The sequence below is a fragment of the Psittacula echo genome, assembly GCF_963264785.1.
Source record: "Psittacula echo genome assembly, chromosome: 15".
Taxonomy (NCBI): domain Eukaryota; kingdom Metazoa; phylum Chordata; class Aves; order Psittaciformes; family Psittacidae; genus Psittacula; species Psittacula echo.
In genome coordinates, this window is record NC_137751.1 from 12590252 (window position 1) to 12606291 (window position 16040).

Here is a 16040-nt window from a genome sequence, read left to right on the forward strand (position 1 = left end):
ACACAGCCATCGGCTACCACAGCAATCAGCCACAGAGGAACTAGTGGCAATGGCACGTTTGGACCAGAGCACCAGAGGAAATGCGTCTCAAAACAGTGGTGGAGTTCTTCAGGTGAAAGTTCAAATATATTCAGCACTGCCCACCAAATTCCATAGTGTATAATGGGAACAGCACATCAAAGCTGGTGGTGGCATGTTGAGGTTTTGGCTGGGATAGAGTTAATTTTCTTCCCAACAGCTGCTGCAGTGCTGTGGTTTGGATTTAGTGTGAGAACAATGCTGATAACACACCGATGTTTTAGTTGTTGCTAAGTAGCGCTTACCCAAAATCAAGGACTTTCCAGTCTCTCCTGCTCTGCCAGTGAAGAGCTGCACAAGAAGCCAGAAGGGAGCGGAGCCAGGACTGCTGAACTGAACTAGCCAAAGGGATATTCCATACTACAGAACATCAGACTCAGCACAGAAACTGTGGGGAGTTGGCTGGGGGCTGATCGCTGCTTGGGGACGAGCTGGGCATCAGTCAGTGTGTGGTGAGCAATTGTATTGTTCATCACTTGTCTGTCTTGAGTTTTATTCCTCTCTCTTTTTCTTATTATCATTGTTACTACATTCTACTTTGTTTCAACCATTAAACTGTGCTTATCTCAACCTGCAGGTTTTACCTTCCTCCTATTCCACTCCCCATCCTACCAGGGATGGGCAGGGGACAGTGAGCGAGCGGCTGCTAGTACTTAGTTGCCAGCTGGGGTTAAACCACATCACAGCAAGTCAGTTTTACACACAGCAAGGCAGCGTAAACTAACTCATCTTGCTTCCTAATCACTCTGTAAGAAAGTGAGGTTCTCAGTGCAAAATCAAGAACAAACCCAAGAAGAGCAAGTATAAAACACAACTGAAGTATTTTGTCATCTGTTCTATACAGAAACCTCCTTGCTTTTTAAGCAGGTATAACATAACACTTTTTTTAACATAACACTTTTTTTGGCACATAACTACTTGGAAAACCTCTTGCACCCTCAATAGCTAATTCAGAAATAGAGAGGAATGAGTTTGCAAAAGATGCTTCTGGCTGGAGACTGTACCTGTTCATGTTCGGGAGCTAGTGAACTTGAGATGGGATCTGCAGACCCTGGAGACGCATCATGTGAGGTAGAAGATGCTGGGCCGGTTGGTGGGAGAATCACAAAGTCTCGCTGACCAGAGGCATTAGTATGAAATGGATTTGTTCTTATCTGATCTTCCTGGGTAATTACTACAGGCTGCTGGCCAAGAATCAGCAGTACCAGGTCCTCCTTTTCACGACACAACTCTGTGGATATCTCGTGGAGTGCCAAATAGTCTCGCAGATCCTTCACCTTCATCTTTATCAACTCCTGCCGCTGAAAAGCTGTGGCTCGGAACCGCTGGCAGAGGTGGCAGAGGAGGGGACCACCTTCAGTCTGGCTGGAGCAGGATGTACAGAAGTTCTTCTTGCAGTCCAAGCAGACGTGCTGGTAATGAGAAGGGAACAAAATCAAACCCATCCATGAATTACAACAGAGGCGTGCGACGGCCACGGGCAGCGCTCCCCTACCACCTGAAAGGCAAAGGAAGCAACAGCCTCTGATAAAGCATCATCAAAACCTTCTGCTGTATGAAAAAGTGTCAAGTTTGTTACTCATGTTTCTAAATCAGGAAAACCCCCATTTACCCAGAATGAAAAGTTAGATTCTTAGCCCTCAGATGACACGCATGTTCTGCACCTTATTCAGGACCTGTTCATGCAGTTTAAGCCACAGGTGAAATCAGGAGACACCTGTGAGGCAGCAGACTTTGAAGTAAATTACACCTAGTTGTGCACTGCTTTATAAACCAACCAAACCCCTGCAAATTAAGAAAGCCCCGGCACTGGAGGGAGCTACTTAAAACCCATTCTCCATTTCATCAATGTAATACTTGCTATGAGTGACCTTCACCCTTTTTTCCTTCCCCAATTCGCTGCAATCACTGAATGAATCTCTTTTTTTGCCATAAGAGGGAAAGGAAACAGCAACGCTGAGTGTCTGACAGACATCAAAGAATCCAACATTTATTTATGCAACAAAAATAGCCAGCTTCTGTTGAAAATACCAGGCAGGCCGTGTGCCAGTTAGGTGCTAGGCAGAAAGTGTTGGAAGGTTTGGAAACAGCAGGCCCCAGATGTTTAAATCTCTACAGATTCAGTTCTGTTGGTCAATGTCTCTATTTTATCCTGTTCTGGTCTCCTCACTAAGGGCTCCCATTTTCAAGCACTCTCAGTCCATGGTGACTTCTGCAGGAACTTGGCTCTTCAAGTGGGAAGTCAAATCCTACGTTTTCCAACAAGAAGAGCAGCAGAACAGCCCCATCACATGCCTTTTAGAAAGTCCAGAGGGAAGAAAGAACTGGTTTCAGTGCTGGTTAAAAATGCTAATTCACAGCCTTGGAGAAGACAAGCATCTCTATGAAATGCTGACATCTTGAGCCTTTGGAGCCATGCAAGGAAAAACACACAAGTGTATTGTATGTGAGTGGAGAAGCAAAAAAACTCAGAGACACAAATATTGCTTCATGAATTGCTTCTCCTGATTAAAGAACATTTTTAACTTCACAGTCCAAAGCAAGCAGATGTTCCTCATGTTTTAAAGGGTGGAAATACACTCTGTGCTTACATGAGCTCCTTCTGATCCCCTGGTAGTCCCCTTGCCCCACACACCCCTTAAAATTATAACCAATAAGCTTCTCATTTCGACCCTGTAATAAACTTACAGTGACAGTGGAAAGAATCTCCATCTCCTGCCTAAGCACTTTAAGACATGAAAGTTTCTACCACAAAGAGAATCTCTGGTCATGCAAACTTGAAACCTCATCTCCAAATTGCTGTTTGGGGGCCTGCCAAGTAGAAGTGACTTTCATCAATGATGCAGCAGGAAAGGAAGGGCAATTTCCACATACCCGTTTTGAGAAGTTTTCCTTAACTTGGTCATTAGAATAGAACCCCATTAGTATTTGCCTGTCTTCTTTTGACCTTACAATTGCAGGAGCACTCCAGCTTCCCAAGGTAGAGACAAGAACTACTGGTTGTGCGCATGTCTAGAGCAGGGGAACAAACATTCCACAAAGGCAGAGGAATGGGAAATAACCCCACTGACAACACTCACCCTCTCTTAACCATCCGTCTGTGACAAGGGGAGCAATGAGAACTGAGGAAGAAAACAACCAAACCCCAAACAGCCCCACTTTGCTCTGGGCCAGGGGAAGCCTCCACCACACTCCAAAGGGAGCCATTGTATGGCCAAGGACCTTCCAGCCAGAGAACTCCTACGTATTTACATGGTTAGGCATCACACAAGCAACCCCAGTACAAGGGCTGCATTACCCAACATGGGTTTTGGAAGCAATTAACAGTAATAACACAAGTCTGCCTTAGTTCAAATGATGCAGTTGAGGAGTCAAAATAAACCCAGGCCTGTCTCTGGCTTATCAGTTCACCACTAGGATTTATCTTCAGAGAAAAAGAGTTCCCCAGCCTGTATCTAAGCATCAAGCATTTAAACATGCACAGAAGCTGTTTGTAACCATCTCAGCATTAAACAGCTTTTACAGCTCTGAGATATTTGCTGAACTTTAAAGACACCAGTCTCTTCAGAATGATTACTTTCAAATGTTGCTGTAAATGAAAATCTGTTCCAAAAAGGTCAGGCCACTTCTGACTGATGCCCTAACTAACAGTCACAGCGTGAGCAAACACAAGTGAAATACTTCAAATCAGCAGCCTGTCCAGAGTGGAAGCTGCTCCTGGTTGTTTGCTCTCACAGCCAGCTTGCCAGAGATACCAGGATGGGACTTTGATACACTTGGCTCTTGTCTGTATATGCAGGATAAAAAGGAATGCCAACATTCAGGCTCTCACTACAGCTACTGTTGTTCAGGGGGCGGTTTTAACCTTACACTCCAGCTTGCCAGAGCTTTTCCTCTAAGTATGCAAAGAAAAGCATCTTCCTGAAAATGTCAGCCAACTGAAGGCACTGAAATCAAAAAATGGGGGAGGAAGGAATAACAATGTGACATATCCACCAAGAATTCCTGCCACAGCCTTCTATCAGCAGAGCGGGAAATGGAGGATGCTTGGTTTACATTGAAAAGATTTTGGGGAATTGGTTTGCTGCAGAACACTAAGATCAAAAGTCACCAAAGAGAAGGAAAACATAAAAAAACTCAGAGATTTTTGCTCCCACAATTAAATTTTACATCCTTTAAAGATGCTCCAACAGTTACTTAAGAGTGTCTCATAAGTACATTCAAATGTCCCCTACCCTGACCCTTTTAGTAGGTGCCATGTTGTACAATAATTCCAATACAATTAGGATAAAAGATCGGGTTCTCCACATGCCATCATCCGGCTTTGGGGCTGGTGGCTGGTTGTTGGTTTGGGGTTAGGTTTTTTTTTTTTAAGGAATCTAGGTTATCCTTATGGACACCAGAGCAGAAGGAATTCATTTTTATCCATTGTATTCCAGTAGAAACATTAACTGGACACTAGAGTTCAAAGGTATTGACTCTCCAGGGAGCGAATGCAGAGTTTTCCATGCTCTTGTTGCAGCAGAGTGAGATTTCATACACTTCTCAGTCCGGCTCATCAGCATTAAAGAATTAACATGGCCACAAGCATGTCAGTGTTCTGTAAGTTCTGGATTCAGTTCCCTGCTGGAGACCAGGGAGGGGTGGATGAGCTCTAGCAGACTTCCCACGAGCTGTTTAAGCTTTGCTACCCAGCTCAAGTCAGTCTCAGAGATCACTTCTCTGTGGTTCTGGTGGCAGAAGGAAGGTGGAATGAAGGTTCAGGAGCCCCCCTTCACAATACTGAATCTAAGCCTCAAACTCATTTTCATTGATAGCCTGCCCTGAACGGGAGCAGCTGAGACACAAGCACACATTGTACTCTGCTGCCCCAGTTATGCTGACAGCCAAGTTGCACAGAACAGCATCTGCTGGAGGCAGAATGTCTTGAACTGCTTCAGCAGATCCTCTACAACGTACATTTGTGCACCACAGCTTTACCTAGCCCCAATCAGTCAATGTTTTCACATATCTGGAGCAGTAGTGATTGCTCTTATACAAGACATTGCTTCAAAGACAGCTTACACAGAACACAGAATTTAGAAGATACAAGGAAAAATGGGACTATGGTTCTAGCACAGCTGCCGTATAATTCATACTTAACTGGGTGAATTGTTTCCATTTCAAAAGCAGAATCATCTACATCCACTATTTGCTACTATGCTCAGTGGTAGGCACTGGATCCAGAGTAACTCCTTCCACAAGTGTTTGTGAAGGCACAACACATTTATGAGGACAATGTTGAAGATGACACAGTGTGTGGAGTGACATGCAGTGACTGCACTATTCCAGCTGCCCCAGAACCTGCCTACTGCCAGAAAAAGCCTAAGCATCCCTACATACCCAAAATACATGATTGTATATGTAAGACACTTAAACCACAGTGTGGACACTGAACAACTTTCCACACAAAAACATTTTTCAGGCAGCATTATAGGAACCACCATGGCCAAATAATGTCCTAGACAGGGTCTGCTGCCCAATTAAAAGTCTTGTGGCAACAATTGGTTTGGTATCTGTACGCTCATAAATGAACTTTACAAGCAAGTTAAAATGGATTTGGTCTTTTATAACTTTCTTCTACACACACTCAATAAACTTCTATGCTTTTTAGTTTAAGCAACAATAGTCTGGAAAAGAGAACTGTAGGTCCTCCTTGAGTGGAAGCACAAACAGATGACTAAAATGCTGGCCACAACTAATTGAAAGGACATCAGTGCTTTCAAATGAATTTCAAAACTCAAGTTCAACTCATGCTCCTTCAAATGGTCATAAGCAGTTTGGCTTTCTTCTTTCAGAGCCTGGGAAAGCCAAGTGCACTGAAGGTTAACTACCACATTTCCAATCATCTTTAACTATGCCTGCTAAGGGTGAAAAAATGAGTAAAGACAGAAGGAAAGGCAAGCTGTCTTTTACCATATGGAGTGTCCTCAAATCAGAGGCTACTAATGTGCACTCTTCAAAGTGGCTCTGTTGTTAAGTGGAAGTCACATATCATACTGCCAGGGAAGACATTTGCAACTCACCTTCCTGGAGGAGCTGTCAAAGCGCACCCCGCAGGCTTTGCAGCTCTGCTCCGAAGTGGCTGGAGATGGGTAGGAGCTGTACCCAGGGTTGGAATAGGCTTGGGCTCTGGCTCCCTGCTCTGGCTGAGGCTGCATCTCTTCAGGTGAGCCATCCAGACAAAACCAATTACAGCAGCTTGCCCACATAGTAACTGAAAGAGGGAAAGATTCACATTAGAAGGGCCATGGGAAACAACCTGTCAGCTAAAGGGAGAGCAAAGCATAAAATGCCTGTTTGAATTTGCCACCATCAATTAGTTTCTGACAGTGTGTTTGTAAGTTTGGATCTTTAACTTTCAAGCACATGCAAAAACCACACATCCAGTCCAGCATGGAAAGCCTTTGGTGTGAAAGGACAAATAAAGTTCAGGAATTATCACTGGAATTCCTTAGAGTTAAGATATTACACTGAAGATACAATCAATTTTATGTTCCAATTGGCTGTATGAGACTATGATCCAGTTTGCTGTAACAGGCTGTGTCTATTCCACAGAAACCTTATATACTGACTTTGGGTTTTGTGCTTTGGGAAAAGCAAGCAGAAGTTGTGTCCCATCCATTGTTTAAATAAGATCAGCAGCAAGATCATAGACAGTGTTCAGTTTTATTCTAAATCCTCTCCAGATTTACAGATACAAACCTAAAAGGATAAGAGACAAGGACAGTGGAGCCGCTGATTTAACATATGCCAGTTCTCAACTGAATTTGCAGCATTACAAGGCTAAACCATCAGACAGCAAGTAAATGTCAATAACATAAGAAAATCAAACACCAGCTTCTGGTAACACACTTGGGAAAACAATTGCATTTGAGATAGAATCACTTGGGGGTTTATTGTAAGTCAAATAATGAGAGAGAGACAGAGAGAAAGATACACACTTACCTAAAACCCTAACAGTCCAGTGCAACCTGCAGTTCTGGAGTCTTGGAAGACCACCCCTGCAGCAGTATTCCAGAAATACACTGCTGTAAACTTGCTTTTGGGAGTTTACAAAGAAATCCAAATGCATCTGGGCATTCAGTTTCTAGAGCATACCCCATGTGTCATCACTTACTGGTAAAGAGAATACAAATTGCCTCCTCTGCATTTCTGTATTCACACTGGCGTTCCTGGACTATGTTTATGTCTTAAAAATCAGCTCCATCACTGATAGTGTTCAGCAACTGCTCCATTTTATAAACTTCTGGAAATGAAACATCTCTCAGCTACACAGCCAATTAATTTCTTTCCCCTCAGTAAGTATTGTCACTGTAAAACTCCAACTTCCTAAGGGATTGGGGCTGGTGTGAGTCCTAAAGGTTATTTGGTGTAATATAGCAAAATACTGTTCTGCTGATTTCTCTTTTTTAAGCTGTGTTAAGTCTTTTGGGTTGATGGAGTTGAATTGGGAAGGTTTTGCAGTTTGGTGCTGTTCCAGTGTCTGTAGCTTTAGTGGCATCTTTAATCCTTTCAAAATATAGCTGAATTTGGCTCATCAAAGTTGCTGCTGTCATGGGAGTGGACATATGCCTTTGAAAGCCCACAATGGTGAGCTTACCAATGAACTCTACCCTGCAGGCTCAGCACATTTTAAAGTTGAAGTGAAATTCTACAGAATCATGACATGATGAACAATTCTTCATGTAACTGATGTGCACAGTGCTGCAGTATAATCTGCACTTAGACTGGCAACTAGAGCTTAATACATGGAGAGAAGCATTCCATGAACAGAAATAAACTCTCATGCATTTGTTCTCACTCTGCACTGCAATCAAAACACATACTTTAGATATTATACAGAGAAGAATGACTCCTTTTCCTTCTGCACATTCATTTGCAAGCTATCGGTCCCCACTCAGAACTTAATACGGCTTTTCTATTGCAGAGATCCTGAATTTCTATTTTAAACTATGCTGTCTGGAGGTTTAATTTGTTCCTAGGAATTGCAAATCTAAACAACACAAAAGCTGCACAGTCAAACGAGTATTCCCAACCTCCCCAGAGTGGAAAGCTGCATGCACAGTGAAGTTGCCTTCCTGTTTCAAGGACCCCTACAAACCAAAGGCCACCCACGATAACCAAATATGTAAATGCTGCTGCCTGCCCCTAAAACTTTGTTTTCCTAAAAGAAGACAGCCCACTAATTCACTCTGGAACATTGCAACATGACAAACGTTGGGAAGAAAAACACAAGGGAGCACACAGACCAGGATAAAAGAAGACAGAGCTCAGCATTCAGCTGGAGTTGTAGTTTTGTGTAATTGCCAGGAAATGAAAAGGTTGACAAAAGGCTCAGATGTTGCTTTAGAAGAACCTTAATCCTGCCCAGCGACAATGGCATGGAAGGGAAACGGCCATAAACAAACAGCAAATAACCAGGACTGGCCTCTGCTCTGTAATGTTTTCCCAAAGGTATCTCCCATCTTTAAGAGAAAGGAGCATATGGAAACACGAACAGCCGTTCACACAACTCAGGCATGCCACTTCAGCCTGTGCCTGGGTGCACCACTTTTAGTTATTTGAGGACCTCTACACACAGGTGTAAGTTTCAGTTAGGGCTTATCTACATGCAGCATTTACACTGACAAAGATGCTCCACTGACAACCGCTTTGTGCTGACACTGACAGCCACACTGAAGCAGAGAGCTCTCGCTTCTCTAGCAGCATCTCAGGAGACTGGTGGGCTCCTGCTGAGTACATCCTTTGCACTGGGAGCAGGCATCCCACACTCCTTTTGTGCCACCACCAGCTCCTACACAAAGTGGGAATCTCCTCTAGGCACATGGAAAGGTACCTGCCAGCCAGGTGAGTGACCATCATCTCTCACCATGGCATGCAGCATGCTCCAGCTCAGACTGTTCCAAGTGCAGGAAAAGAAGCTCATATACATACTTCTGCCTATACAGTGGCCATTGTGCTCTGCATCTAATTTTGTATGTATCTGCTACCATTTCCTAAATCCCAGGAGACTATAATGGCTGAAAAGCAAGAATTACACCATTGACACCTGGAACATGCAGTAGATGCTACATGGGAACTTAAAATGCTGCCACCAGTTCAGCAAAGCTTTGCTAACTGCCAGCTATGCTACCAAACAGGTATAACTGAGGCTTAAGATGCTAAAACATCTCTGTATCTACCTACAGCTGCACTAAGACAACAACAAGAAATGCAGGTAAGATTCAGCAGCTGCTTCAAGAGCGATTCTGTATAGGATCAGTTTTAGATCTGAGGAAATAAGCATTGGTAGGGTGGAATTTCAGGATGTCATTTCCTAGACATCTCTACAATGTTTGCTATGGCCTAATTATTCCCTTATTTATTTTGTTACCCATTCAGAGCTATGTGGGCAGCACCATCCAGAAGTTGATAACTGCTGTAAGCAATGCTTTGACAGATGGATGGTTGTTGTTACAGATGCGGCAGAGTTTGAGCATCATGAGAAAGCACCTCCCTGTGTAAATCCTGTCAGTCTTTTACAGATGAACAGAGCCAGGAGCTCCATAGTTATGCTGAAGTGACAAATAAATGCCCAGCCAAAAAAGTTTATCAGCAGAAAGAGCTACTTCTTTGTTGTGCTCCAAGAGTTACCTGACTATTTACTAACATGTTGGCTTGGAAAAGCTACCACCACCAGAGATTTCAGGAATTCTCAAGCAACTTCCTGAATAAAAGATGTTGACTTGGTGGTATGACTTAATGTTACAGGCATTACTGGTATCAGAAGTCTTCATTATTCTTGGACATCCTGCTCACACTGGCCAACAGGAGCCACAGAAAATCACTGTTCTAACTCTGGAGCTGAACGTGGGTTTGGGAAGCTGAAAGCTGTATGGCAGGCACTCAGTAGATAACTTCTGGCAGCCAAAGAGTACCTGCCCTAAATCATAACTGCATGTTGTGCTTGGAGCATCTGCAAGAGCAAGGGGAGAAGAAGCTTCACCAAGGGTGGAGACAGGAGATCAAACACACCCACCCACATGGCAATCATCACACTGGGCTGGGGTTGGAGAAGTGAGACTGTTTTATCTTCTTATTGAGTCTCTTTAAGGAAAAACCAGAAGAAATCCCATAAATACTTGATGAGGCAGGGAGCTGCTTGCCACAGTCTGCGGGCAAAGCACTGCTAGCTCTCTATCATGCTCTGCTGCACTGCCTTTTTCCTGTTTATTTCCAGTAAGAAGCTCTGAATGCCGTGACTCTCTCATTTTAACAGAAGAGTGAAATTCATTTTACCACCCATTCATTACCATCTATACATCACCAAGAGCTTTGTATCAATTTGCAAGTATGATTTCATTCCGCAGGAAATACCGGTGATATCAAAGTTTTCCTGTTGAAGATGGTATTCATGATGCAAGCCTGGAGTTTTAGACTTTCCATCTTCACTTTCAAAAGTCTTCCAACTCAGGTTCTCACTACATACGCAATATACAGTGAGAATAGCTGGAGTACCAAAGATCACTGTCTACATACAGGATTTATTACATATGCTTTGTGCGCTTCTATCAAAGGGAAGGCTTTGGCTCTATAGGAAAACTGTGGCTTATGTTTGAATATAAAATTTCCCTTTATTTTCCCAAGAGTACAAATGATAAGGGACTACAGCAAGCAAAAGAACATCCCCCAATCATGGAGCTTTCAGCTCCGCCTAATAAAGCTCTCAAGGACTGTGTCTGGCTTCTTTTCGTGACTGCTCACGAATTTGCGGGCTGGAATGTAGTAGCACCAGCAAGACACTTGAGTTAAGGGATCAAAAGGAACTGAGCTCCCACAGGCAGCTGATTTTGCTTCTACAAGAGGGCAAGCCACAGCAACAAGTTCTCCTCCTCCTGAGAGGCCTTCAACCACCGGAACACCAGGGTTGATGACCCTTGAGGCTACTGCAAATGGAGAAGGGTGCCAGAAAGGGAGGGAGATGCAAGACAAACAGCAGCTGTGCTAGGGCAAGCTCTCCTACAATAATACGTGCTCATTAGCTCTATCAGCTGCCCTTGCACCTCTAGTTTGGAGGAAGACTGTTCACCACAAGGAGCTCCCTGAACCATCACACTCCTCTTTCCATATCATTCCACTGGCCATCCTCTTTGACTACCTTCTTCTTACATTTCAGAACGCCCCAATGATCCCAAACTGTCTTCTCCTTTTTCTCAGCAGTTTCCAGATTACTGCAGAATGTCTCAGTCTTCTCTCTTTTGTCAAACACCAGGCAACTGCCAACCTGCAGACTCCAGTGAGGTCTGTGTGCTTCAGATACAGATGCTACACAACAGTCCATACCCAACCCGTTATCTACTGTGTGGCCTCCACAACAGCAAAACCACGTTCACTGGTAAGACAAAACTTTCAAGGCAATACACTAAGGCTGGGATGAACGCTCTTCACCAAAGCAGCAGTTTCTGCCATTTCTAGTAGCTGAAAGATCACTGAAATCTGTTCAGGAAGGCAGCAAAGGGCAGTGTGGCTCTACAATGTTTTGTGTCTTGCAAAAGCACTTCTTAAATTATTGTTTTGCTATTATTAATCCATGTTGCATCCCTGCAAAGTTAATCAGATCAGACTTTCGCTAATGCTGTTTTGAAATGGCTAAAGTGTGAGTTAACCATCTTGGTGTCTCATTAATAGCACAAACGAGCATCAATGCTCATTGCTCCAATTTTCTTCTTTATTTATCAGCAAACCTGCACTGATAAGAAATGCCTTGCCAAAATTAGTTTCACTAATAACCTACCACTTCCAATCTGTAATCACAGCTTGTTTGGTCAGAAATTAGTATTTACTTGATAACAGAGCTGTAACCTGCTCAAATGACATTTATGCATGCAGCATTATTTTCATCAGCCCATGTCACAGGCACACAGACCCGAGTTATGATAAATGGAAGTAACCAGGTGGAAGTCAGCAAATGAGCTACTCGCAGGAGGCAAGAGGAATGAGGCAGGTTGCCAGTCTGAGCAGGACATTGGCACAAGGAGTGTCTGAACCAGTCCAAAGCATGAGAAAATGATGAGCAGGAACGAGCCCTGGCTGTCACAAAGTACGTAAACCTCATTTGCTGTATTGAGCACATAAGCTTTTTATCTAGGGATAAAAAAACAATGTGTTTATGAGTAAAGGTACTAGTTCACATGTGCCTAAGGTGACAGCACACACAGTGAAAATGGTAAGTGAATAAATATCAGCACTGTATCACAGCTGGAAACATGAGTAGACAGGGGGAAAAAGAGAGACTGAAATTTTCCTTTGGAGGGATGAGGCATTTTGCCGCTTTGTTTTGTACCTTTGAGACATTTCATGTCTCTAATCATCTAAGTATGCAATACCAGTAATCTTTACAAAGACAAACACATGATTGCTCACCAGTCTGATCAGCAACTTGGATGCCAGTCTAAAGATTTTCAGGCGAGAAACTGGCCAGCTACGAAGGCAGAGGACAGGGCATTCAGGTAACCTGCACTGAGCTTAGTGAGAAGCAGGTATCCAGGTTAGCTTCTGTGGCTTCTGAGCATCCAAATGTGCCTATGCTATCAGGCACATCAGGGTGAGCAGCTGCACTTGAACAGCATCTCCAAGCTCACATCGACTGGCTCCTTCCAACAGACAGAGGAGGCTGACACTGGCATCCCATGCCCATACACTGTCTTAGACCTTCCCTGTTGCATGAAGACCTACGTGGCTCATAGTTCAGCTTGTGCCTTCCTGTAATCCATCTTCAGATCCTCTCTAACAGCATTACACAGTTGCATCTGTGCTTCTCCACCTCAGAGATGCCTTCAAAAGCCTCTACGTGCAGGCGCCAGGCGTCCCAGAAGTCAGGAGTCACAGTACATCCCACCACATCCAGATGCAGGAGCGTGGCACACAGCTGGATTCAGCAGCGTTTGTGCTTACAAGGTGCGCTGCTCCTCCAATTGTGCGAGCCCAAAAGAGAGAGGATTTGGCTGCACACCAGCATTTTAATCAAGGAAGTGACATCCATTTCCCACAGAGCAGAAAGCAAACAGCGTGGTTCGCTGGGGCAGCGTGCAAAGCAGCGCAGGGAAAAGCTGGAATGCGGCCACAGCAGTTCAGCCACACACTTCACTGAACTGCTCTCGCCTTAAATCACGGCTGATTCGAAGAGGAGTACCAAAAGTAACTTCAGTTACATGGTACAGAGGAAACCATCATGCAGACAAAGATCCTTTTATATTGCTAGAACCTGGCTGACATTGGAGTAAATCATTTACAAGGTAAGCCTTTAGAAAATGTGCTTAAGTGAGAGGAAAATTAAGAACTGCAGTTCTTGAATACATAGGAAAAAAATACAGTGGCTATTCCAGAACACTCTGCAGCTTTTATCAGTATTTATCAGCACACTGTTAGAGTCATCTGCAAGCTTACTGACAAAAACACTTGCTGATGTTCTGTTTGGTGGAAGATTTACACACAGATCTTCAGTGAACTCACCTTTGCCCATCAGCAAATCCCACCAATGTTACAAGCACAAAGGATCTAAACTTCAACCGTTCTTTGAAACCAGAGAGCTGCAGTTTTCATTGTAAATTGGAGACAGCAGTCTCAGAAAGCGGTGTGATTGTAGAGCATTGGACAGGAAGCTCATTCCAAAGGCAGAGACCCCTTAATTCGATCCCCAGCCTCGCACCTGACCTCAACACTCACTCACTTTCTCCTCTGTAGCACAAGTAAAACCAAATGATTTTCCCCAATTTTAACAAGAGAAGCTTGGAAATTTTTTTGTTTCAAAAGGAGCTGGGTACCTGGCGGGTGCATTAGCTCAATAGAAACTGTTTGGTTTGACCCCAAATTGCACTTTATATATTGAGAAATATTTAGATATAAAATTCTTCTGGCTACTAACTGTAATGAAGTTTGCAAGCATCTGCTAAGATGGAAAATCAACAACACTCTTTTTCATTTGCAAGTCAGTGACATTCTTCCAGCAAGTTAACCCAAACCAAAACATGGTTAATGAAATGAGGGGACTAGGTTTAGAAAATGATTTCTCTTACCCAGTCCATGTTAATTCCGTATTCCAATGCCCCTTCCCAAATACTGTGCTCTGACAGCAGACAATCACAGAACCACAGAACGGTTTGGGCTGGAAGTGACCTTAAAGCTCATCCAGTTCCAATTGCTGCCATGGACAGGGACACCTTCCACTAGAGCAGGTTGCTCCAAGCCCTGTTCAACCTGGCCTTGAACACTGCCAGGGATGGGGCAGCCACAGCTTCTCTTGGCACCCTGTGCCAGCACCTCAGCACCCTCACAGGAAGAGCTTCTTTCCAATAGCAACCTAAATCTACTTTCTTTCAGCTTAAAGCAATCCCCCTTTTTCCTGTCACTATCTCCCTTTCTACTCTCCTGCTATGCTGAAAAGCAATTTAAAACCCCAGTGCATTCTTTCACACTAGTGAGCTGTTCATCAGCAAGACAAAAATTAAGTCAGCTGTAACGTAGACCACAAACCAAGTCAGAGGAAAGACATCTCTGTAGAAATAAGATTCCAGAGTGTTCCATTTTATTACTATTCCCACCCTCCCAGCATCCTGCATGGGTGTATGAGTGTCTCTGTCTCTCATCCCACACACCAAAGCGGCAGCTCTCTGTCAATACTTCAGCAATGAGCAATGCAGGAACCCTGAACTATCACTGTCCATTTCAATCCATCCTTTCCATTACAGGGAAAAAGGTCAATGCTGGCTTGCACCCAGAATTTCTTTCCCTGTGCATTCACAACATCACAAGTCTTGCTGGGATTTACTTTCAGCCAGATTGCTTTTTCAAGCAGTAGGTAGCTGCTAAAATTATCATTTGATACGTAGCAATAAACTGCTAAATTAAACCTGAAAATTAAATCAGAATTTAAATAACATGTAGCTTCCTTAACCAGCTCTACTCAAGGGAGGCCATCACTTCATCCTCTCCAGGCTTCATCTCAAACCCCATCTAGAACATCCTACTGTGACAGCCACGTGGCAATAGCTGGGGGAGGTTAGCTGGATCCATGCCCACCAGAAAGCCAGAAATGGTCTCCAAAGGCTCAACATAAGCTTTTCAGTGAGTCCTCCTCCTCGTAACGATACAAATACCTCACTTTCTTTGCAAATTCTACATTGCCCAGAATAGAAGGTTGCTCAAACTGAGTTTCTGTTCTGCTGCAAAGCGCTGCTATGAAGTAAATGACTTCAGCATTCAGATATTACAAACAAGCAGGAGCAGTTCCACAATTCCAGCAGGGACATCAGGGAACAGCTTTGAATCTCCTCAGCTGATACTTTTCTCCTAAATGAGGGGAATGCAGAGAGCTGGAGAGAAAAGGGGAGGAGAAAGGATGTCAATTTGACATCACATCACTAGAGTTCCCATTTCAGACAAAAACAGATCAAGATATTTCCATTTAAATCCTTGGCCCAAGAGGCCTATGAGACAGCTGCACATCTTGTTTCATTGTGACAGAAGGTTTCTCTCCAACTGAATAACTTACATATTCAACAGTTCATCTTTGGAATGAAGCACAAGCATATGAGGCAGTGAATGGAGGAGAAAGAGGCATTATCCCAGACACAGCTCCTCAAGCTTATAAAAAACCTTATCCCAAATCTACACAGACTCAGGAAATGAGGCATCTCACCACAAATTGCAGCAATGGGCACAGAAACTCCCTGTCCCACCTGGTGTACAAGGATTCAGAGAGATGAATCACTCTAAAGCATTTATTCCTAAAACAGAGACAGTTCTAAGTACAATCTTCAGTCTTGCAGTGTTACTCATCCGACAGCTGAGCTTGGGTTGGAGGTGGTACAGCATCAGTCAGAACCACATTCAGTTTGGATGGAATTGGGACTGCAGTTGGCACTAATGCTTTAAAGCTATCG

General features: G+C 43.7%; 1 protein-coding gene across 2 annotated transcripts in view; it reads right to left on the reverse strand.

Annotated features, from left to right (window-relative positions):
• RFFL (ring finger and FYVE like domain containing E3 ubiquitin protein ligase) overlaps window positions 1–16040 on the reverse strand; it is a 33026-nt gene that overhangs the window by 7110 nt on the left and 9876 nt on the right. For both annotated transcript variants that reach the window (XM_080630350.1, XM_080630351.1), the window contains 2 exons: window positions 6144–6334; window positions 1083–1490 (listed from right to left, as the gene is read on the reverse strand). In XM_080630350.1, the coding sequence (XP_080486476.1) occupies window positions 1083–1490; window positions 6144–6329 (594 nt within the window). In that variant the 5' untranslated portion in view covers window positions 6330–6334. The remainder of the gene's footprint in view (window positions 1–1082; window positions 1491–6143; window positions 6335–16040) is intronic.